This window comes from Myxine glutinosa, chromosome 12 (assembly GCF_964187855.1).
Source record: "Myxine glutinosa chromosome 12, kmMyxGlut1.1, whole genome shotgun sequence".
Taxonomy (NCBI): domain Eukaryota; kingdom Metazoa; phylum Chordata; class Myxini; order Myxiniformes; family Myxinidae; genus Myxine; species Myxine glutinosa.
Genome location: NC_136272.1, coordinates 75,675,311 through 75,699,556, shown reverse-complemented (window position 1 = coordinate 75,699,556; position 24,246 = coordinate 75,675,311). Strand labels below are relative to the sequence as shown.

The 24,246-nt window shown below is 48.2% G+C and overlaps 1 protein-coding gene across 4 annotated transcripts in view; it reads left to right on the top strand.

The window, feature by feature from the left end:
* Window positions 1-10,037: 10,037 nt before the first annotated feature.
* Window positions 10,038-24,246, top strand: part of DDHD1 (DDHD domain containing 1) — a 44,861-nt gene continuing 30,652 nt past the window's right edge. For 2 of the 4 annotated variants that reach the window (XR_013620945.1, XM_068103241.2), the window contains exons 1-4: window positions 10,038-10,779; window positions 13,504-13,677; window positions 18,695-18,823; window positions 19,058-19,205. Coding sequence is in view for 2 of the 4 variants with exons in the window: in XM_068103241.2 (XP_067959342.2) it covers window positions 10,236-10,779; window positions 13,504-13,677; window positions 18,695-18,823; window positions 19,058-19,205 (995 nt within the window). In the remaining 2 variants the exon portion in view is untranslated. The remainder of the gene's footprint in view (window positions 10,780-13,503; window positions 13,678-18,694; window positions 18,824-19,057; window positions 19,206-24,246) is intronic. The other 2 variants (XR_013620946.1, XM_068100661.2) reach the window with 2 other exon arrangements.

The following is a 24,246-nucleotide window of genomic DNA, read 5'->3' as shown; positions in this document are numbered from 1 at the left end:
TGACTAACTTCCCTGAAAATGTCTGCTGCTCTTCTTCTGCTCCAATCGGCTCTTCTGATCATGTGCTTGTTAAAGTGGACATCTCTCTGACCATTTTCAGAGAGCCTCCTCAGCGTCGACGAGTCTGGCATTTCACTCAGGCCAACTGGCACGGTCTTCAAGCAGCCATCAATCATCTGGACTGGTCTCCCATCTCTACTGCCTCTGACATCAACTCATCCTGGGAATTCTTCCAAAGTAAATTGCTCTCTCTCATGCACAGATTTATCCCTTCTCGTCTTCAGTTGTCATACCCTTCCTCCCGTCCATGGTACACGGAATCTTGTGGTGAGGCTATTGCCCAGAAACAACTTGCTTTCGTCTCCTGGAAAGCAAATCCAACGGAAGGAAATCTCATTTCCTTTCACAAAGCCCGAAACAAGTGTGTGTCCACCCTCAGGAGAGCCAGGAAACAATATCTCTCCGTCCTCAGGACCGAACTCTCTTATCTGTCTCCCTCTTCCAAATCCTGGTGGCATCTGGTGAAATCTGTTTCTGGTGTTTGTTCCCCCTCCATCCCCTCCCTCATCTTAAATGGCCACACGGCTGACTCCGCACGTGAAAAAGCTGAATGCCTCAACTCTGTGTTTGCCTCTAAATCTTGTGTCCCAAACCCATCCCTCTCTGTACCCACCGTACCCAGTCGTACCCAGCTGCTCCTGGACTCTGTGTCCTTTCCTCCTGACAAGGTGGAAAAGTTTCTGTCAACCCTCGACTCTGATTCTGCAACTGGACCTGACGGCATCAGCCCACGGGTCCTAAAATCATGTTCTTCCGCTCTTTCACTCCCCCTCTCTGTTCTCTTCACCCTCTCTTTTGCTCAAGGTCATCTTCCGTCTGCTTGGAAATCTGCCAACATCACCGCTTTGCACAAAAAAGGTGCAAAAACAGATCCCAGCAACTTCAGACCAATCAGCCTTCTCCCAATTATCAGCAAAGTCATGGAATCCATCATTGCTTCAGATATGAAATCTTTCCTCTTCTCCAATGGCTTGATCTCTGATCATCAATTTGGTTTCAGACCTGGACACTCCACTCTGGCTGGACATGCTGCTTCTGCTTTCTCAACAATGGATGGAGGTCCTCAATGCCAAACAGGAAATTAGAGCAGTCTCCCTTGACATATCACGTGCCTTCGATACGGTCTGGCACCCCGCTCTGCTCACCAAACTCTCCTCTTTTGGTATCCATGGAAATTTCCACGCATGGCTGGCGGACTTCCTCTCTAGTCGTAGTCAATGTGTGGCCCTGAATGGGTTTGTCTCATCTCCTCTTCCTGTTCAGGCTGGAGTTCCCCAAGGCAGTGTTCTGGGCCCTGTGCTTTTTCTGGTCTTCATCAATGATCTCTCTGACTCACTTGAAAATCCTCTCTATCTCTTTGCTGACGACTCTACTCTCTGTCGCTCCATTCTTCATCCCTCAGATCGGCAGTCTGCAGCCTCCTCACTCTCTGCAGACCTTGACAAAATCACAGACTGGGCAAACAAGTGGAACATGTCTTTCAATCCTGACAAATCTCACACTCTTACGATGTCTCTCCGAAACGACCGACTGGACAACCCTCCCATCCACTTTCTGAATAATCCTCTCCAAGAAGTTCTGTCACTCAAGCTTTTGGGTCTCACTATCTGCCATGATCTTTCCTGGAAAAACCACATTTCAAATCTGGCCTCCAAAGCCAGTCGCCGACTGGGCATCCTCCGTCGTGCGAAGTCCTTCCTTGGCACACCTGAGCTCCTCACCACATACAAGGCTTTCGTCCGCAGCTCAATGGAATACTGCTCTCCCCTCTGGGCTGGTGCTCCTGCCTCACACCTAGCTCGCCTTCACGCTGTTGAAACCAAAGCATTCAGAATCATTGGAATCTCCCGCGATGAAGCTAACTCCAAGGGCCTCTCACTCACTCACCGCAGGCAGGTTGGCGGTCTTTCCGTCTTCTACCGACTCCTCTCTGGCCTTGCCCCCCCAGCTCTCTCTGGGCTCTGTCCCGCAAATATTCCTACAGGTCGCACAAGATCTGCCTGCAACCCTCTTTTGGTTAAACTGCCAAAATCAAGACTCTCTGCTCACCTTCACTCCTTCATTCCTCTTTTCTCCCGCCTCTGGAACAAACTCCCTCACTCTCTTCAATCCCACTCCACCCTCCAAGTCTTTAAAACAGCTGTTCACCACCATCTCTTATCTTCCCCCATCCAAAACCTTGATCTTTTCTACCCCCGCTAATTTCACCCCAATTCCACTTTTTGAAATACCAACTTTTGTCCTGGAAGTCCTTGGTGTCCTTGTGCTTTATACTTCTCACTCCCCCCCCCCCCCCCTTCCCACGGCTCCTCCCCCCTGGCCCTCTCCCTTCCACACATCTCCCTGCTCTCGGATGTTGTGTGTGTGTGCTTCCCCTTTTCTCCCCATCTTGTCTTCCGCTCCCTCTTTTTGTGTATTTTGTTTGTCTGGTCGATTTGTTTGTGAAGTTAATGTTAGCTCTTTCACGAGCCTCGATTCAGTATACAAAAAAAAAAGAAAAAAAAAAAAAGGTCGGCAGATTGAGTACCAGCTTGCTGGGATGAATGATCCCGGTGTGTACCCCGGTTTAGAATAGGTACACCGTATCCCTGCGCATCGTATGAGGCGACTAAGGGTTGGCATCAGGAAGGGCATCCGGCCATAAAAACATTGCCTCAAAACAGGGAACCATGATTGTCAAGGGGCCCGCAAGGCTAACCCCCGCTCTAGAGGGGAAAATTGCCTTAAAACGATCATTCATTCATTCATTCCCTCCCAATACAGTCTCTATGAGCTGCATGGCGGTATTGCCAGGTGCCAGAGGCGCCTCGGTAATGCCACGCTGGAGGATATTTTATTATTTGACATGGGTTCAGTGTACTTTGAACGTATCTGTGCTTGTTCTCCATTTTAATTCTTTCGTCTTTCTCTTTGCTTATTCTTTCAAGTTGAAAGATTAAAATGTATCCCAGGAAAAATCACAAAACAGTCGGAAAATGTCCGTAAACGAAAATATCCGCAAACTAGAACGGGCACTCGGTAGAGCGCATACCTTCGCCGCAGCTACTGTTCTGTACTTGGCATGGGAGTGTAGGGAACAGAACAGTGAACAGTTTTGACCTTTTCGTGACCTTGACCTTGACCTTTGACCCGATTGCTCCCAAAATCTAATCAAATGTGTCCCGTATAATAACCAATCATCCCACCAAATTTCATGCAATTCGGTTGAATACTTTTTGAGTTATGCGAATAACATACACACACACACACAGACATACAAATAAATACACAGCGATCAAAACATAACCTTCCGCTTTTGCGAAGGTAATGAAAGTTTGTGTGCAGCGTCAGTCTGCTCACTGCAGGTCACGTGATCTAAGACAATGGACAAAGATATGGAATTCTCTACAGAATATTGCCATGGCAACAATTGATATATTCAGCTGCGAGCGCCAACGGGTAATGTGCTCGGAGTTGAATAATTTGTCCCATTTTCATAACAGTATACATGTACTTTAGTTGTACCATACATACCCTGTTACTAGAGGGGTCAATATATGGTTGAACCCCAACAAAATTGATACAAAAGGTTTTTCAATGGATTCTGGTACCATTGGGCATGCTAAATAACATACTAAAAATCTAGTAACATCTGACTTCCGGAAAGGGGTCATTTTCAAGATGGCGTCCAAGATGGCCGCCGGGAGCTTAAAATGGCCATATCTCAATTATTATTGAACCTAGAAAGGTGGTTTTGGTGTCTAACCCTAGGTTTTAGGGCCCAAGGAATCCAATTGAATCAATAAAATTACCATCAGTTAATTATTTATTGACAAGTCCAAGATGGCATCCCAAGGTGACATCCTGATCCACTAAAATGGCTCTGTCGAATAGTAGTCAACCTAGAGAGATATTTTCAGTGTGTATACCTAGGTTTAAGGCACCCAGGAAATCATCAAAATTACTTAAATATGCACAAAGTAATCAGGTAATCCAGTAAGCCAGGTTTACCAGCCCATTCGGCATTGGTTGTCTTATACAGTTAGTCGCTATTCATCGTCATCTTCCGACTCACCAGCTAATGAACCAAGTGTGTGTTTCAGATTGGAGATAAGAGTGTAATGTGTCTACACCACTGCCACCTGTGAATCCAATCCACAGTATTCAGTGATCATTACAGACAAAGGTTTGTACAAAGCTTGAGAGGTTATCACAAGGGACAGACTATTTTGTATTGGGGAGGGGAGGGGGGAGGGGGGACTGAAAAATCTGACAAACAATTTATTTTCATCTCAAAAGGAATAAGTATATTATTTGGTACATGTACGCACAAACAAAATCCATATTTTTTTGACATTTCCAGAAGAAATGTACACAACTTGAGGTCGTTAAAGACCACTGGAGGTCTGACAATGCGGACACCCTCCACTGCCTGCAAGACACTCCGCTGCTCTTGTAGACGATATGGACTACCATGTACTACTGCCTGTGGACCGTGCCAACTTGAAGAATGTGACAATCCACATAACAAGTTTCTTCCAGAGGAGTCGGAGGATGACGATGAATAGCGACTAACTGTATAAGACAACAAATGCCTAATGGGCTGGTAAACCTGGCTTACTTGATTACCTGATTACTTTGTGCTTATTTAAGTAATTTTGATGATTTCCTGGGTGCCTTAAACCTAGGTATACACACTGAAAAAATCTCTCTAGGTTGACTACTATTCAACAGAGCCATTTTAGTGGATCAGGATGTCACCTTGGGATGCCATCTTGGACTTGTCAATAAATAATTAACTGATGGTAATTTTATTGATTCAATTGGATTCCTTGGGCCCTAAAACCTAGGGTTAGACACCAAAACCACCTTTCTAGGTTGAATAATAATTGAGGTATTGTAGCGGCTGCCGCTGGGGTTACACAATCGCCTTGCACCTATCAAGGACGCGGAGCGATCACCAGGCCGGGCTCGTCCAGGACGCCCGGGCAGGCCCGCGCTCGACTTGCCAGGCCTCGGTCGGGACGCCCGGGCAGGCTCGCCCTCGGCTTGCCAGGCCGCAGCCGGCCCGCGGGGCCACGCCCCCTGGCGCCAGGCCTGGGCAAACCCCCTGGCGGAATAGATATATATTGCCGACCGTAAAACGTTTTTCCCAGAGTGCCTGAGTGTTTGATTCGAATAAAGCAGCTCAGATGAATTCAAGCTTTTTGTCGCGTCCATTCTTTCGATCGACGTGGGAGCCACAGCTCCTTCATTGGTGACCTACCGACATGGACACGGCAGTGACGCTTAAACTGCCTACCTTCTGGGAGGCTCACGCGGCTGTTTGGTTCGCTCAGGCGGACTCTCAGTTCGCCCTGCGAGGCATCACCGCGGACGACACCCGCTTCCACCATGTTGTGGCGGCGCTTGGTTCCGCCACCGCGGCCCGCGCCTTGAGCCTCCTCGAGCACCCGCCGGCTGCTGACAAATACGGCGCGATTAAGAAGCTTCTACTCGATGCTTTCGCCCTCCCAGCGGCGGAACGCGCACGGCGCCTGCTCGATTTGCCCGAGCTCGGCGACACGCGCCCTTCCGAGCGAATGGACTACATGCTTTCGCTGCTCGGCGAGCACTCTCCGGCATTCCTGTTCCGGGAGCTGTTCCTCCGTCAGCTGCCTAACCCGGTACGCCTCGCCCTGGCAAGCACGACGATCACAGATCCCCGGGCCCTTGCCAGAGAAGCCGACAAAATCTCCGCCGCGGGACAGCGCATCGCAGCGGCGACATGGGACCCGCCGCCGCCTGATGCACCATCCATGGCGCCCGAGCACCCGGCGCGTTCGACGGCCGAACTGCCGACGCCATTGGCGGCCGCTATACCGAGCCGACCACGTCCAGCACGACGTCCGAAGCCTCCACCCGACCAAGCGTGGTGTTCCTATCATGCCAGGTTCGGACAGAAGGCCCGGACATGCCGACCCCCGTGCACCTTCGGCGGGTCGGGAAACGGCCAGGCCGGCGTTCATTACCTGCCATGAGCGCCGGCCACAGTCACACGGGCAACTTACTGTTCATCACGGACAAAGCGTCCGGACGGCGCTTCCTGTGCGACACCGGCGCCCAACTGAGCGTCATGCCCGCCTCTGACCAGGACAGGCAATCCGCGGTTTGCGGCCCCTCCTTGGTTGCGGCCAACGGATCGACTATCCGCACCTTCGGCCCGCGCAACGTCACCCTCTGCTTCGGCGGCCAACGCTTTGCTTGGACGTTTGTAACCGCCAACGTGCCCATGGCTCTGCTAGGCGCCGACTTCCTCTGCGCACACGGACTGCTGGTGGACGTCCAACGGCGTCGTTTAATCAACGCTGAAACCTTCAGCTCCCTGGTATGCACATTAAGCAGCTCCGCGCCGACCGAGCTGGCATGCACCGTCCCGGCGGCGAACGAGTTTGCTCGCCTGCTCGCGGAGTTCCCGGCCCTCACGCGGCCGACGTTTTCGGCCGTCGCAGTACGGCATGGGATCGAGCACCACATACCAACCACGGGCCCGCCGGTCTACGCCAGGGCCCGCCGCCTCGACCCAGCCAAGCTTGCCGTTGCGAAGGCCGAATTCGACGCGTTGGAGCACCTCGGCATCGTGCGGCGCTCCGATAGCGCGTGGGCCTCGCCACTGCACATCGTGCCAAAGCCGGGGGGTGGATGGCGCCCGTGTGGCGACTACCGCCGTCTTAATGACGCTACAACACCCGACAGGTACCCGATCCCGCATATCCAAGACTTCTCCGCCCGTCTGGCGGGACGGGTCATTTTTTCGAAAATTGATCTCATACGGGGATATCACCAGGTACCTGTCAGGGCGGCCGACGTCCCTAAAACGGCAGTCATCACGCCGTTCGGCTTATTCGAGTTCTTGCGGATGCCGTTTGGTCTCAAGAACGCGGCTCAGGCGTTCCAGCGCTTGATGGACGGCGTGCTGCGTGACCTGCCGTTCCTTTTCGTTTACCTGGACGACATCCTCGTCGCCAGCACGTCCCGGGCCGAGCACCTCCTCCACCTCCGAACACTGTTCGGGCGCCTCAGCGAGCACGGCCTCATCGTCAACCCGGCCAAATGCCACTTCGGCACGACGGCCGTTGATTTTTTGGGCCACCACATCACCAAGAACGGGGCTGTGCCGCTGCCAACCAAGGTCGAGGCCATCACCACTTTCCCGCGTCCCCGCACCATAAAGGCCCTGCAGGAATTCCTGGGAATGGTGAATTTTTATCACCGCTTCGTGCCCCGCGCTGCTCAACTCATGCGGCCCCTCTACGAAGCCCTCCGGGGCAAGCCGGCCAAGCACGACATCGCCTGGTCCGCAGCAATGGATGCGGCCTTCCAAAGCTCAAAGCGGGCCCTCGCCGACGCAACACTGCTCGCTCACCCGGTGCTCAACGCTCCCATCGCCCTCACCACGGATGCCTCCGACTACGCGGTGGGCGCCGTACATGAGCAATGGGTGAATGGGGTTTGGCAGCCACTCGCTTTTTTCAGCCGGCAGCTCTGGCCGAACGAGCTCAAATACAGCACGTTTGACCGGGAGCTCCTCGGTCTACACCTGGCCGTCCGCCATTTCCGCCACCTCCTGGAGGGTCGACCTTTCACGGCGTTCGTCGACCACAAGCCGTTGGTTTACGCCATGGCCAAGGTCACGGAGCCATGGTCGGCCCGCCAACAGCGCCACCTCTCCGCCGTGTCGGAGTTTACCACGGACATCCGGCACGTCGCCGGCAAAAACAACGCCGTGGCCGACTGTCTTTCCCGGGCCAGCGCGAACGCGGTCCACCTGGGCGTGGATTTTGCGCTTATGGCGGCGGACCAAACCACCGACACCACGGTGCAAGCCCTCCGGGCGGCGGACACGGGCCTCCGCCTGGCCGACATCCCCTGCGCGGACACTGTCCTGCTCTGCGACGTCTCCCAAGGCCGGCCTCGCCCCATCGTGCCCGTCACCTGGCAACGCCGCATCTTCGCCTCCCTCCACGGCCTTTCCCACCCGGGCCGGAAAGCTTCCCAGAAGCTGGTGTCGGCGCGTTTCGTCTGGCACGGCCTTCGTCGGGACGTCCGCGATTGGACCAGCGCCTGCACCGCCTGCCAACGGGCCAAGGTCCACCGACACACCCAGGCCCCGCTGGCACCTTTCACCGTGCCCGAACGACGTTTCGACCACGTCAACGTGGATCTGGTGGGCCCCCTTCCCCCATCACGAGGGTTCACACACCTGCTCACCATGGTGGACAGGACCACCAGGTGGCCGGAGGCCGTTCCCCTCGTCTCCACCACCACCGCCGACGTGGCGCAGGCCTTCATCGCCACCTGGGTCGCCCGCTTCGGCGCACCGGCGGACATCTCGTCAGACCGCGGACCACAGTTCACCTCCGAGCTGTGGGGCGCGGTCGCCCGCAACCTGGGGGTCAAGCTCCACCGTACTACGGCCTACCACCCCCAAGCAAACGGGTTGTGCGAGCGATTCCACCGCTCCATGAAGGCCGCGCTCATGGCCGGCCTTCAAGACGGCGGTTGGGCCGACCGGCTGCCGTGGGTCCTTTTGGGCCTTCGCACGGCCCCCAAGGAGGACCTCCAGGCATCCACCGCCGAGCTGGTCTATGGCCAGGTGCTACGCGTCCCGGGCGAATTCGTGCCCGACGCTACCAGCCCCTGGTCCGCAGCTCGCCAGCGCTCGGACCTCCAGGAGGCCGCCCGACGGTTTGCCCCCGTGCCGACATCCCACCACGGTGACCCCCAGTCCTACGTCCCCCCAGCACTCCGCACCGCGGAGTATGTTTTTGTGCGTCACGACGCACATCGGCGGCCACTCCAGCCGCCGTACGACGGGCCCTTCCGGGTGCTGCGACGGGACGACAAGTCGTTCGTAATCGACATCGGCGGCAGGTCGGACCGGATTGCAGTGGACCGCCTCAAGCCGGCGCACGTGGACGTCGACCACCCACCACGGGTGGCCCTCCCGCCGCGGCGAGGCCGCCCCCCGTCCACGGTGCCCCCCACTCGACCGCCCACCACCTCACCGGACCCCCTCCCACGACCCACCAGGGGTCGCTTCGGCCGGGTCATCAGGACCCCCCTCAAGTTGACCCTGCCGGTGCAAGTCGATTCTGGGGGGACGTGTGTAGCGGCTGCCGCTGGGGTTACACAATCGCCTTGCACCTATCAAGGACGCGGAGCGATCACCAGGCCGGGCTCGTCCAGGACGCCCGGGCAGGCCCGCGCTCGACTTGCCAGGCCTCGGTCGGGACGCCCGGGCAGGCTCGCCCTCGGCTTGCCAGGCCGCAGCCGGCCCGCGGGGCCACGCCCCCTGGCGCCAGGCCTGGGCAAACCCCCTGGCGGAATAGATATATATTGCCGACCGTAAAACGTTTTTCCCAGAGTGCCTGAGTGTTTGATTCGAATAAAGCAGCTCAGATGAATTCAAGCTTTTTGTCGCGTCCATTCTTTCGATCGACGTGGGAGCCACAGCTCCTTCAGTATGGCCATTTTAAGCTTGGACGCCATCTTGAAAATGACCCCTTTCCGGAAGTCAGATGTTACTAGATTTTTAGTATGTTATTTAGCATGCCCAATGGTACCAGAATCCATTGAAAAACCTTTTGTATCAATTTTTTGGGGGTTAGGTGAGTTTTTTTCGTATATTGACCCTACTAGTACTATATAGAGAGTTGGTGCTGCCGAAGGAGTTTCTTGGCAAAGGTCATGCTGGGGGGTTTGCCATCCCTCTCCCCGCAGTAGTTCGGGCAGGTATTTGGAATTTGGGCTCAGTGCCGGTGATAGCTCACCTCCGTTACTCTAAATACACCGTGGGATCTGATGTAATGGGCCTCGCATGTTATAATTCAAATGAGACTTTTAGCACCAATAGCACTATAGCAGGAAGCGTAGCGAAGGCGAAGGAAAATGTTTGTGATGAAGAAGAGGACGAGAGAAAAAAAACCAGCGGTGACACAGGCGGCCGTGTTCCGATTGGACGAGAAACCGCTATCTGGGCGGAGCAATTACGTAGAGGAAGAAGATCATTCCAGAAACCTTTCGCGATATGATGAAGAAGAATAGGTGTAATGCCGAGAAAAAGAGCGGTTCGATGAGGTTTCCTAAATGAGGTAAAAAGAAAAAATAAAGCAAAAGGAATCTAGAAGAGAAAGTGGGTAAGAAGGGTGGGGTAAATGAGAACGAGCGACGCAATGGAGGTGGAAGCACTGGAGTTGCCAGAAAGTGACGACCCAACGGCGGATTACCACAACACCGGCACGGTTGCGAATAACGCCAAAGACGATGATGAGGACGACGACGACGACGACGACGACGAAGAAGAAGAGAGCGGAGTTCGTCAGGAAGTCCGAGCCGGCCTGCCCGGACAGGCTGTCGCTCCTCTGAGACCTGAGGAGGTGCGTTGGTTTTACCGCGATGGAGGTTCGTGGAAACCTTTCAACGGTTCGGACTCTCTGATGATCGAGGCGGCCCACAGACGGCGATGCCAGGTGTTGGGCTTGCCGTTGAACAGCTCCATCGCAGGGAGGAACCAGATGGACGAATTACCTGCGGGTAGCGGCTCTTCCACCGAGGAAACGTCTCCCGAGGGCGAGCGCTCAGCTCGGGGCCCCGTGCCCGCCGATGATCTGGACGCCGAGTGTGAGCTGGTGTGCGTCCGAGGAGGTCTTCACGAGGTCAACGTGGGGCGCAAGGAATGCTATCCCATCTACTGGCACGGTAAGCTGTTGAGCTCAGGAGGGTCGTGACCCTGGCTGATAAATAATCGGTTCTATTCTATAGATCACCAGGACATGACCATCCAACGCATTCCCATCAAAGACCACCAGGACATGACCTTCTTTTATCTGCGGCCACACACTCACCAGTGTGGTTTGGGGAAGGTCTCCAAAAACGAGGTCGACAATGAACACCGGAAATGACGTTTCTGCAATATTTTCTGTGAATTTTCTATTAATAATGTTATTGATGGCGGTTTCTGGATGATGATGATGATGCTGACATTGTTACAATGAGATAGGCACATTACCTTGACCCGGTACCAGAAACTAACCACCCAAAAGTGTGAATGGTGAGACCATAAGACCATGAATGAAGACCATAAGTTTGTTTGGAAAAGCTGGCATCAACGCCAAATGATGGCATTTGTCATTTTGTTAACGTTGTCATTTGTCATTTGTTAACGTTGATGTCATTTGTTATTGTTCCAACTGCATAATTCTCCTAATGTAGGTCTTTCCCCCTGTGCCTTCTCTCCGACCCTCCCCAGCTTCTCCAGGAGGCACGTGTGTGTCCGTCCATTAACTAAACTCCCAAAATCCAGGCTGCACATCTGCACTGCACATCTCAACTCTTTCCTTCCTCTTTTTCTTTTGTGGAATTACTTTACTGAGACTGTTCAATCCCACTCTTCTCTCCGAGGAATCAAGCAAGCGATGCAGCACCATCTTACGTCACCCCACCCCTCCAAATCCCTCCAAATCCCTACCTTCTGTATCCATCCTGTCCACCCCATGCATCCTCCTCTACCTCTCATCCTTCCCCCCACCCCCCACATTCTTTATTTGTCCAAGTCTCCTTATATTTTTCCCTTTAACCCCACTGTTGGTGTGTTTCCCCTCTCACCCAGCCCCCCCCCTCCAAACACCCCAACCCTTTTACTTTCAGGTTACTGTATTTCTTACCTCTTCTCTCTCCTCTTTCACAGTTTGTTTCTACCCCCATTAACTCCCGCCTCGCATCTTACTCTGCTTGACAGCGTGGAAACAGAGGCCTTCAAGATAATTGGAATATTGTGCGACGTAGCTGAGTTTATAGGCCTCTTACTTTCACATCGCAAATGGGTCGGTAGTCTGTCTTCTACCATTTGCTTTTTGGTCTTGCACCCTCTGCTCTTTCCATGCTCTGTCTCTTCCCCCCCCCCCCCCCCCCAACCCCTGCCTGTGCAGGCAACTTCCACATTTTCTTCAATCTTATCCCTCCCTGCAGGTCTTCAAGACCATTTCAGATCATCCCCAATCCAAAACCATGATCTTTCCTCCCCACCTCCCCCCCCCCCCCCTCCAATTCCACCTCGTTACAATTTTCCAGTTTTTCCTTCCTGAGAGTTTGCTTCTGTATCCATCCTTTCAACCCATATGTTCTCCTCTACCCCTCATCCCCATCCCCTCCCCCCCCCCACCCCCCACATTTCTTATTTTTCCAAGTTTTTTCCCTTTAACCCTGCTGTTGGTGTGTTTTCCTCTCACCCCCCCCGAAAAAAGAAACAACCCCAACCCTTTTACTTTCAGGTTACTGTATGGGGGAAGGCATACATCTCTCCTCTTTGCTGTTTGTTGATTTATTTGCGTGTCGTCCATGCGTGGCTCCACCACCCTACCATGGGAGCTTTGTTGCCTTTACACCCTCCGTCACCTCACTTCCATTAGCCGAGAGTTTATAGAGTGCTCTTTTAATAAGAGTGGGCTATAAATGGGTCATTTTTTGTTTTGCTTAGGTGACAGTTTTTTTGTATTCCATTTGACCTATCTCAACATGAAATGACAAAATTTTCGGCCTGGGGTCCAAGAAAACAGTGTGCAGGGCAAAAATCCAAAATGGCCGCCGTTTTCCCTGAAAAATCACATTTTTAGCCATGACTTTGTCATTTCTGGGTCTTTTTACTTGGTTGTGGTGTCTAACCCTATGTTTATGGGGTCAGGCAATCTATTTATGCAATTAGAAGTAGTGTCAAACCTTCAGATGTTGAGTTGAGACATATTTTTGCTGTATGTTTTGAGTTGACATATTTTTGATGTTTTCGATGTTGAGTAATCATATTTTTATTAAGACATAAGTTATATTGTCTTTTTATTTCACATCGTCTATTTTTGACGCTACAATTTTTGCCCTGTACACTTTTTTCTTGGACCCCAGGCCGAAAATTTTGTCATTTCATGTTGAGATAGGTCAAATGGAATACAAAAAAACTGTCACCTAAGAAGAATAACAATAAAAGTATTTTTGAACCACGTATAGCCCACTCTTACTTTTATGGGTGGAAATGTATATCCTCTAAATGATAATCCTGAGTATTGTCTCTCTGTCAAAAGACCATCATTAGCATGTAAATACTTGTACGAGCAGATCAGGTTAACTGAATAGTTGTAGGATGATGTACTATGTACTGCAGCATTACGCATCTTGTCGAAGCACCGAGTGCGGGTTTTCAATGGAATCGGATTCACTCATTAGAATGAAAAGCAAAGTGTGAATGTGGCCCCTTGTACCGTTGCGCATTCACAAATAACCTGAAAGTGAAACTTGCCTTAAGTGTACATGCAAATGAGACTCGTTGTAATGGTGGTGTACCACAAATTCCCATGTATAACGTGATGGAGTGCTCTGACACCTCGGAAACATGACCAAGAGATGCAGAGCGACCTTTATGACTGTGACCCACAGAGTTGGAGGCCATGCCTGTTATGCGAGGCCAGTGGTTTATGGATGGAACCTGGGCCCCCGTCGATGAAAAGGATGGGAATTTCATCGAGGAGGAATATCTGGCGCAATTTCAAGGACAAGTGGAGTCCATTGACCTGGAAGGACCACCGAAATCCCCGATGGAAACTCTGAGTGGTGAGGAAATTCTTTTAAAACAAATGGAAACCTGGATAAAACTCGTGTTACTGGAACAATGTGCACGCATGTAAACTAACTCCAATTTTTTTTTAAAATAATTTTTTAACCCCTCTTCTCCTTCCTATAATGTAACCTCTTTCCGATTAGGCTGCAAAATATTTTGACTTTATTAACGGGCATTCTTTTTTTTCTGACTTGGAGACCATTTGCACTCTTTTGGACTTGATTTTGGTCGAAGTTTTGATTTTGGGGACTGGGATGGGATGATAAAACTACTACTACTACTACTACTTTAGCAGCCCCAATTAATCTCATTCTTGTGTGGTCGGACATGGTGTAAGTTTGGTCCGATTGCTTCATGAAGCATCTGGCAGGACTGACGTTCGACTGGAATTTATTTGGCCAGTAGCCTTGGGCTTAGCCTTTGGGCAAACCCTTGTAGTTTGTTCAGGGTGTCTGCAACAAGACCCCTTTTCTTCGCGGAGCACTCTGTGGGATCACAGACAGGGCGATTCATCAATATGTGTGCCGTCACTCGGATGGACGTTAAACTGGGCGTCCCGTCTACCGGTATTAGTTGGTGGATGTTAAAGATCCCACGTTATCCTTTGTGAAGAGTAGGCGAGCTATCGCCGGTATCCTGAACAAATTATTCGGCAGCACCGAGGATCTGTAACAGAGTATGGTACATCAGAATCCCTTATGTAGATGATACAGCATTATAAAGCCCTTGGACAACACCTCACTTTGTTTTCACACCCATCTACTCACTAATATTAGGCCTTTTTGTATATCAAGTCGACGCTTGTACAACAGCTAACATATATATATATATATATATATATATATACATATATATATAACATATGAAAAAAGGAGTCGGAGGCTAAGGGAGGGGAGGGAGAGGGAATCGCAACAACAGTAGGGAACAGGGACATCAGGAGATCTGTGGAAGAGAGATGGCTGGGGCGGGGTTACATGGGATTAACAAAATGGACACTACGCGGCTTTCAGGAAAGAAAACATGGAATTTGAAGGAGGTGGATTAACGGGGGGTTTTTGTAAACCAAGTCGAGGCTCATATAAGAGCTAACATAGAGAACATATAAAAAGGGGCCTTCATGTGAACCAGTGCCCCAATTATGTCCCGTCGCACGGAATCCGACTGATCAAGTCAAAGGGACCCAGCTGTGTGCACATTATTCATTACATAACACGTAGTAACAACTTGGACGGTTACATTTTGAGCAGTCTTTGCCATGGCGAATGTGTTTGCACGTTAATACCACGTGTGCCGATTGCATTGTTGTTCGCCCACAATTTTATGGATTTATTGTCTAACTCTGACTGTTCCTCGTGATTTCCAATCGGAGACGCTGCGTTGCACACAAGCCTATGTATGTGTATGCATTCGGCCTGTTTTTAAATCGATGACCTCACTTTCTGTCTTTTGCTGTTGTCATAACAACACTGCATCCATTTTCGTTTGTATTCTTTGTTTTCAATCCTCGTGATCATTGTATCGTCCTGCTCTTTTCGCAGCGGCTACTACCATCATTGGTCACGACTTGTATTCAACTAAAGAAGATGCTTTCTATTTGTATTTACAACTGTATATGTCGCTGTACTTGTCACTGCCTTATTTATTTTCTGTTGTATGTTTGCTCACCCATTGTTAATCCTTTTGTAATTGACTCGTCATCTGTTCTGTAAGACCATTACACACTCGCCTAATGGATGAAAGTTTGTGACACCGTCCTGCAAAGATATTATTTTTGGAATCAGTGCATTTTTCCTTTGTGTGCTCTGATTTCTAATAACACGTTCTACTTGCTTGTCTTTCTCGCACACCTCTTTCTGTGTCCGTTGTGAGGTGTTAATCCACCCGTGTCAATGATGTGCGTGAGCTGTAAAACATTTATCCTTGCAAGCCTTTCTTCTTTCTGCTTCATTGTTCTTTTTCTGTTTGTCTTTACTTGTTCTCTAACTCTTCTTTGTATTCTCACTTTTATTTGTAACTTTTAAAATATTTTTTCTCTTGGTTGGTCAAGGTTGAGGGGTACACCAGGTGGTTTGCCATTGTCTTCCCAGCAGTAGTAGGGTAGCAATTTGTAATTTGTTCATGGTGCCGGCGATAGCTTGCCTACTTTAACTTTGCGATAGGCCAAAAGATCAACATAGGCTGAATTTCTAAAATCCTCAATTTTCATCTGATTGACTTGAAATTTTAAACTGAGTACCCTCGTCCCTCTATACAAGGGGAAAGGTGACCCACTGGACTGTGGCTCGTATCGAGCGATAAAGTTATTGGAGCATGGAATGAAGGTATTGGAAAGGGTGTTGGAGAGGAGGATAAGGAAGAAAGTGAAGATTGACGAAATGCAGTTTGGATTTATGCCAGGAAGAGGAACGACAGACGCACTTTTTATTGTGAGGCAGTTGCAGGAGAACTGCATTGAGAAGAGGAAGAAGTTGTTTCTTGGGTTTGTTGATCTGGAGAAAGCATTCGATAGGATTCCACGTGAAGTAGTGACATGGGCATTGAGGAAGTTGGGAGTGGAGGAATGGTTGATCAGAGTAGTGATGGCAATGTACAAAAGAGCGTGCACAGCTGTAAAGACGAAGGACGGGAACAGTGGTGAGTTTGAGGTGAAGGTGGGAGTGCATCAGGGGTCGGTACTAAATCCACTACTATTTGCAGCTGTGATGGAGGTGCTGGCTCGGAACGTAAAGGAGGGTTTACCGTGGGAGTTGTTGTATGCAGATGATCTGGTGTTGATTGCAGAAAGTATGGATGGACTGAAGGAGAAGATGAACAAGTGGAAGGAATGTATGGAGACAAAAGGTCTGAAGGTGAATATCGGAAAAACGAAGGTGATGGCAAGTGGTAAAGAATGTGGTGAGGTGGAAAGAACTGGGAAGTGGCCGTGTGCTGTGTGCAGGAAGGGTGTTGGAGTGAACTCCATTCAATGTACAATGTGCGCTGAGTGGGTTCATCAAAAATGTAGTGGTTTGAGAGGGTCATTAACCAGTGTGGCAGCTACATTCAAGTGTAAGGTGTGCACAGAGGGAGCTGCAGATGGAGGAAATGTTAAGTTGGATCTTGGAGATGGCGTGAAGCTGGAAGGGTGAAAACATTTTGTTACCTTGGAGACATGCTGAATGGAGAAGGTGGATCAGACTCGCAACGGTTGCTAGAGTGGGATGTGCATGCAATAAGTTTCGGGAACTGAGTGGCGTGCTGACGAGGAGCGGAGCGGAGTATAGTTGAAGCTGAAGGGAAACGTGTATGCTGCATGTGTGAGAAGTGTTATTATTTGTGGGAGTGAGACATGGGTAATGAACGTAGAGCAGCAACGAAGGTTGGAAAGGGTGGAAATGCGAATGGTTCGATGGATGTGCGGAGTATCGTTGAGAGAGGGGAAGACAAATGATGAATTGCGAAAGATTATGGGAATAGAGCCTGTGATGGATGCTGTGAAGAGAAACAGTTTGAGATGGTTTGGTCTTGTGTTGAGGAAGGATGAAAGTGACTGGTTGAGAAGAGTGATGGAAATGAATGTAGAAGGAAGTAGAGGGAAGTAGAGGACTGGGAATACTGAGAAAGACTTGGCTAAAGATGGTCGAAGAAGAAATGCGGGCAAGGGGGGTTAACAAGGGGAGATGCAGAAATTAGGGCAAAATGGAGAAGATTGTTATGGGGACCGCAAGGCTAACCCCCGCTCTTGCAGGGAAAATGGCCTTAAAATGCCTGTTGTTGTGTTGTTGTTGACTTGAAATTTTAAGAGTATTTGCAGACAAGGTCACTGAATTCAACCACCAATTATTTTTGTGGCCATCATAGGCCAACAACTTATTTTAGGGATTTCGCAACCATCGTGCTATGCAGACATATTTCTTGTTTTGATTATTGCACATTTTACCTTTTCCGTGGCAATTCATGGGAATTCCCCTGCTGAGGTCTCTGTCATATTCAGTCGATATATGTGAGAAAATTACATGGCCAGACTGGGAATCGAACCCAGGTCTTCTGGTGTACCGTACCAACATTATTCTTGTCATATCTCTCCTCAATCACCTTGTACCACCTTCCTGTTGCTTTCCTTCACTGCCTTCTGGACCTATTATTTCTCCATTTTCTTTTTATTACTGTTTTTGTTACTTCCAGGTACAGTATGTATATTGTGATGGATGTGGTTCAGTCTTTAATAGGAGTATCAATCCTCTGACCGGCCGATCATAAACAAACTATACACAAAGCAGGGCTGATGGATGTTTACAAATCCCTCCTCTCAATAGAAGTCTGCTTTTGTTAGTCCCCCACCAGTTTCACTGCGGGGACTATAGGTTTGTTTATTTGTATTTTTCTGCACCAGGATCGGTGGGGTGAGGGGGGGGGGGGGGGAAATCCCCCGGTCCTGGTGTGAGGTCAAAAGGTCTAATACCAAAAAATTCAATTTTGGGTACATTTGAAAACGGCTTTTAAATGAAACTTATGCAATCAACATTTAGGGAAGCATGGAGTATGTAACAATTTTTTGGATATTAACTCGGTTTCATGCCCCAGGGTTGTCCTTGGGTTACAAGGGCCAAAACGGAATTTTAAAAAACTTAAAATTCGATATTTTGTCATTCTTGGTGGAACTTTTTTCCATCTTTCAACTTTACTTTAGGTGGGAAGCATGGGGATTTGTGTTGGCGTGCCATCGAGTTTGGTCTAGTGGCTTTTCTATTTATTGCTGCAATTATTTCCTTTTAGTGTAGTTGTGATGTATAATGATGCAGGGTTCTAGCCAGAAATTAATTGCACCTGGTGCTCACCATCTTATTTGGCAAGGTACGCAAACGGTGTTTCTTTACATAAGTTAGGAATGAAAAAAAATAAATCATGGTCACTCCTTAGTGATGCCAAAGACTAGCTAAAGCCTTGTAATAGTCACGGTATGCATGACAGTCACAATAATGATGCTGGTGGTGCAGATGATGAAGGTGATGTGTATTATGCATATTCCAGTTGTGCACAGCCTCCAACTTCAAGGCAGCCATATAGATTGGAATGGCATAAGTGAGGTGTACCTGTATAGTGACGCGGCCACCTCCAAGATTGCCCGGACCGTCGGCCTGAAGCTCGGTTTATCAAAAGGTATATTGACGCAATGGCTCTACATTTTCTTTCTTCTGTGTGTCTGTTAATAACACTCATAACTCGCAGCTTTTTGTTTGTAGAGATACTTGATGTTCTTTTTTTAAATAGTAATTCTCAATTCTTCCAGAGTAAAATCTGTTGTAGCCATTTTGAAGTTTGCATTGTGGAATGGTAAATATGGCAAAAGGCATGTATTGAGGCTTCGTCCCTTTCCTTCTTTCACTGTCACAGCATCTAGTAGTGGTACGCGGCTCCACCGGGGGTACAAAGAGGACGCCTCTCCATTGGACCGACCACCTGACATCTCGCATCTTGTGTTTGTGGTGCATGGCATTGGGCAGAAGATGGACCATAGACGTATCATTCGTAACACAACCACGTCTGTACTGAATGTTACACGAGATTGCCAATCCAATATTGAATCGGGTCTTGCATTCTTTTACCTGAAGTCCCTGCATTTGGTCTTTTTTTGTTTGTTTGTGTAAATCAAAGTCGAGGCTCATGGAAGAGCCAAATGACAGATTGTTTTGGCCGGATCTCCATTGTCAGGCTGACAATGGAGCAGAAGGGAGTAGGCAGACGTGGAATGTGGTAACAAGCAGACAGGCAGCGTAATAAGTAGGAAATTTTTGTTTTCACATTTATCAAACTAGAAACACCCACTTAGGGGAAGGGATGATGATGATGATGATGAGGAGGAGGAGGAGGAGGAGGAGGAGGAGTGGGGGGGGATTTATTTTGTTTGTGGCTAGTAATACTCGTTCTTTCCAGCTGGGTCAATAATGAATATGCACTGTGTCACATGTACAGGTGAAAATCGCAAGTTGAATACGTGTCCTTGTGGGGGGTGTGTGCAGGGGGAGGGGTGAGGGGATTTGTGCCTGTGATCTGATTCTGGGTATCCCAAGCACATATGCAAAATTAGGTAAAGGCTGGCCAAGCTGTTTTAGATTCTACTCGCTAAAGTACCCCGCGTTGCCTAGGTATATTCAATGAAATCTATATTTAAATATTTCCTGCATGACAAATTGGGGAATGTTGGCTTTGCTTACCAAGGGAATGCACAGTTTCTGTTATTAACTTGCGGACATAAAACCTCGACATATGATATTCACAATACATATTACTCAATCGCTCCCGGGAAAACCCCAGTGTGTAAGCAACATACTTGCTCGAGGCCTACTGAACATGGAAGTGTTGTAATAAACCTGTGTAAAGCAATCTTTTTTAATAACAGGCACACGTGTAAACACATTTTAATAATTAAATTCGTGTTGTTGACAACAAATCACTATATACAACCTCAACATACGATCTTCACAATACATATTACTCGATTTCTCCCTGGGGAAAAAGACCCAGGCAGTTTATTAGCACAAGACCCGATGGGGGCCCGAAGGCCAATTATCTGGTTTTATCTGGGGTCATTTTATTTTTCTATCCAAACATAGCCTTTGACCTTCCTCTGGATGAAAGAGGAGGCCATAAAAAGTTGCTTGCACTGGTTCCTGCAGGGTCCAAATGTATAAAAGACCAAACAAACTGGCTTTCACAGAATTTTCTTCTTTATTTATTGGATAAGGTTCAGACATACCTGCATGGAGCCATTTTATTATGATGTGGTGAAGACGAAATTCTCAGTCATAGCCTCCTAGCCTTGATTTTCCTTTTTATTACCTCCACCACCAAAGGTGGAAAAAGGTTAGGTTTTTACCCCTGTCAGTTTGTTTGTCTGTGAACAAGATGTCTCAAAAACGTTTTGGTCAGATTCGTATGAAAATTGGTGGACAGGTTTGGTGTGTGACGTGGAAGACTTTTTATTACATTTTGATGAAGATCTGGTTCCAGTCTTTTTATTTTTTATTTTTCAAGTGATTCTTCACCAGATCCGGATTAATATAGATGGGCCAAAAATGACGTTGCATGATATTTCAAAAGATTGTGGACGAGTTGTGACAAAACTAGGTGGGTGAGTTGGTTAGGTGACAATAACAAGCCGATTAAATTTTGGCTAAAGTCTGGATCTTGATCCGGCCTATCAGTGGGATACAAAACATAAACTGTTGAAACTGACGGAGCTACGCGCTGGACCGAGTAACTTTGTAACTGTCATGTTGAGGTGGTAGATTCCTATATTTTCAATTGGTTTTCGATTCCATTTGTATCCGTGCTGTATGATTCTCGTGAAGACTGTAGACATACAATGTGAAACATTTACCCAGTTTGTTGTGTGGGACGAAGTTTGTCAGGGTATGCCTTTCACAACTTGTCATGTGCCAAATGTTGTGCCATAGGGATATCATAGATGCACATTGGCCAAAGGCAGAGCCATGTGCCATAAACACCATTGGCAATGGGTGAAGGTGCAGGGGGCGTAGCGCATCGGCATGGGAGAGTTCAGTGGACAAAGGGGTCTTTGTAAAATCTGCCAATGTATATGCAGGCTTTTGTTTTATAGAACAAAAGATGTACACAACACCTATAAATGTGCTCCATCCAATATGTTGGCCAATGTGTTTCGACCTACTTGAGCACTATTGCAAGGGTCAAACTTGTAATTGGCCCTTTATTACTTGCTGAGTTTCCTGGCATTGCCCAAGTGAAAAAAACATTAAGATTTTGAAATGAGGGCAAAAGTACTCAACCCTACCCCCTCCCCTCACAAACCCTCAGTCATCAACGCTCTGCCCCCTCCCAAACCACAAGTCCTCAATCTCTGCCTCCAATCCCAACCCTAACGGCATCAATCCCCTCCCCTCTCCAAGCCTTCAAACCTTCTCTCCTTTACCCCTTTCCCCACCACCACCACAACTTCACACCCTCTCCCAACTCATAAAAGCAAACAGATATTACCACATCGAAACAGCGGAATATTTAATGCCTTTCGCTCCCCTATCATGCAGTCACAGACTTCACAGAAACCGCAATTGAAGACAATTCCTACAAACCACGATCGAAACAGTCATGGTCTATCATGGTCACCTGTCCAACTCACAATCCCATGAGATATGCGGAAACCCTGTGGAATTGTAACTGTCAAATGACCATGAAATCCAACACAATTATCTTCCTCCTAATTCATATATACACATCGTTAAAAGTAAATAATGACTTTGGTTAAGATCCTTTTTGCCTTTTGTAAGAACAATGGCGACACACATACAAACATCCCTCTTATAGTATAGATTATCATTATTAGCATTATTATTATTATTATTATTAGTCTCGCCCCGAAGGGGAAGCAGGACTATTGGTGTGTGCGTGTGTCCATGCATTTTCCCTTTAAAAATTGTTTTCTCTGCAACCGCTTGTCCAATCGATGGGAAACCTTAAGCACAGGAGGGAATCTCTATGGATAATATTTTATTGTAAACTCTGATGTCATAGGTCACATGGTATTGCAGCCTTATTGGATTAAAGGAAAAAAAATTGGACATCATTTTCTGCAAAACCGCTCAACGAAAAAAATTGAAACTTGGCATATGTCAGCAACTCTCCATGGGGTTCATATGGTGATAACAATGATGTTATTGGTGAAGTGGTATTCCAGCCCTAATTGGTTGAATTGAAATCTTTATCCAAAAATCGGAAACTTCATGTCTGATGTATGACCCGATGTGAGTGAATAATTTAATTTGACATTCATAACCCATGCCAAGAAACTATGCGACATAATAGGGTGCATCGATGATACGGGTATATGTGCCATAACAGCAGTGGGCCATAATAGTAGCATATTCATTTAACGATGGTATTTTTGTTCAGAATGCACGTGCGAGGCAAGACTATGCGCTCTACTAGTGCCGTTCTAGTTATTTCTGTATTTTTCTTTTTGCATTCGAGTTATGTTTTGAGAATCCTTACTATAATTCACTGACCGGTGTTTGTTTGCTTGTATTTGTTTGTCACGCTACTTCTACAATTATCCAGACTTGCTAAATAGGATCAGCATGACTCTAATTAGTGTTTAGGGTGTTTTTATATTTGTCTTGAGAGGGGAGACGCAAATTCTTCATGCAAAGTTGTATCGTGTAGCACATCCCCCAGGTGGGAGAGGGTATTACAAGTCCCACCCTTTACCATACAATATTCCTGTCCCCACGTTTTCCAGTGCAGTCAGCTGTTTTGAATTATAAGCAGTAGTTGTGTTTTTGCTTCATGCACACACTCGTTTTTTTTTTTTCCGGGAGCAATTGAGGGAGCTGTCAGTTGCCTATATACCGCCCAAATAATGGTAGGTGTCAGAAGAACGTGCTGCATGCTGAGGAGAACAAGATCACCTGTAGGGCGAGTACTCTGCTGGTTTTTACAACACACACACACACACACACACAAGGAACTTTGATACAGGAGGAGGTAATTCGGCCCATCATTCCTGCGCAGCACCAAACCCAGTATCCATCCCCCATCCACTACAAGTCATGCCAATATACCCATTCCCCTCTATCTTCAATGCATCTCGCTAGGTACCTATATAATTCCAATTTAAAGCTCTCCCCTCTACTACCAGTACCACTCCAGAGAGACCATTCAAAGTATTAACTACTTTGACTGAAAGACACCTGCCATAAAACTGTCCTAACTCATCGTCTTTACCTTCAAGATATGGCCCCTGGTCCTATCACTGCCACTCTGCTGAAAAGCCCCATTGCACCTATCTTGTCCACACAACACCTCTATCTGACCAACTTGTAATCGCGTCCTTTCTAATGTAAAAAGTTCTGTCCCTTTCATCAGCTCGTCATAAATGAGTGTAGCTTGGTCCGGAATCGATCTAGTAGGCATATGGCAAACGCTCTCTGCAGCAGGTCAGCAGATACTTTTGTATGAAATGCATTGCAGGTGTAGGATCTCAGCAGTGCATGTGCCACTTTTTAGCTAAATTTACAATTCACATTATCTTGATTAAAGAATTCACTTTTTATTTTTCTATTGCAGTATCAATGTTACAATATTGTTGTAGTGTGCCGGGAACTTAAATGATTGATAAAGGATGACCATTGGCTCAAGCTTAAAATAACCAACCAATCACCTATTTTGCCTGATAGTATGATATTGTTTGTTAGCTCTCAGGATGACATTGAGGTGCGCACACTCGCCTCTGAGCTATCTTGTTGTAGTGTGCCGGTTTAAATCACGACCCAGCTATAAACTGTCACCCTGGTTGATTACAGGCAGGGTGATTCATCAATGTGTGTTCAGTCCCTCGGATGGACGTTAAACTGGCGTCTCGTCTGCCGGAATTAGTCGGTGGATGTTAAAGGTGCGACGGTGTTCTTTGCGAAGGGTAGGCGAGCTATCGCCTCCACCCTGAAATTTTTCCTGGCCAACTACTTAGTCGAATGTCCTGCCTGGCCAGCCGGTTCGTGAAAGACTTTGGACAAAACCTTCCCACACGAACGTGGAAATAATTGCGACCA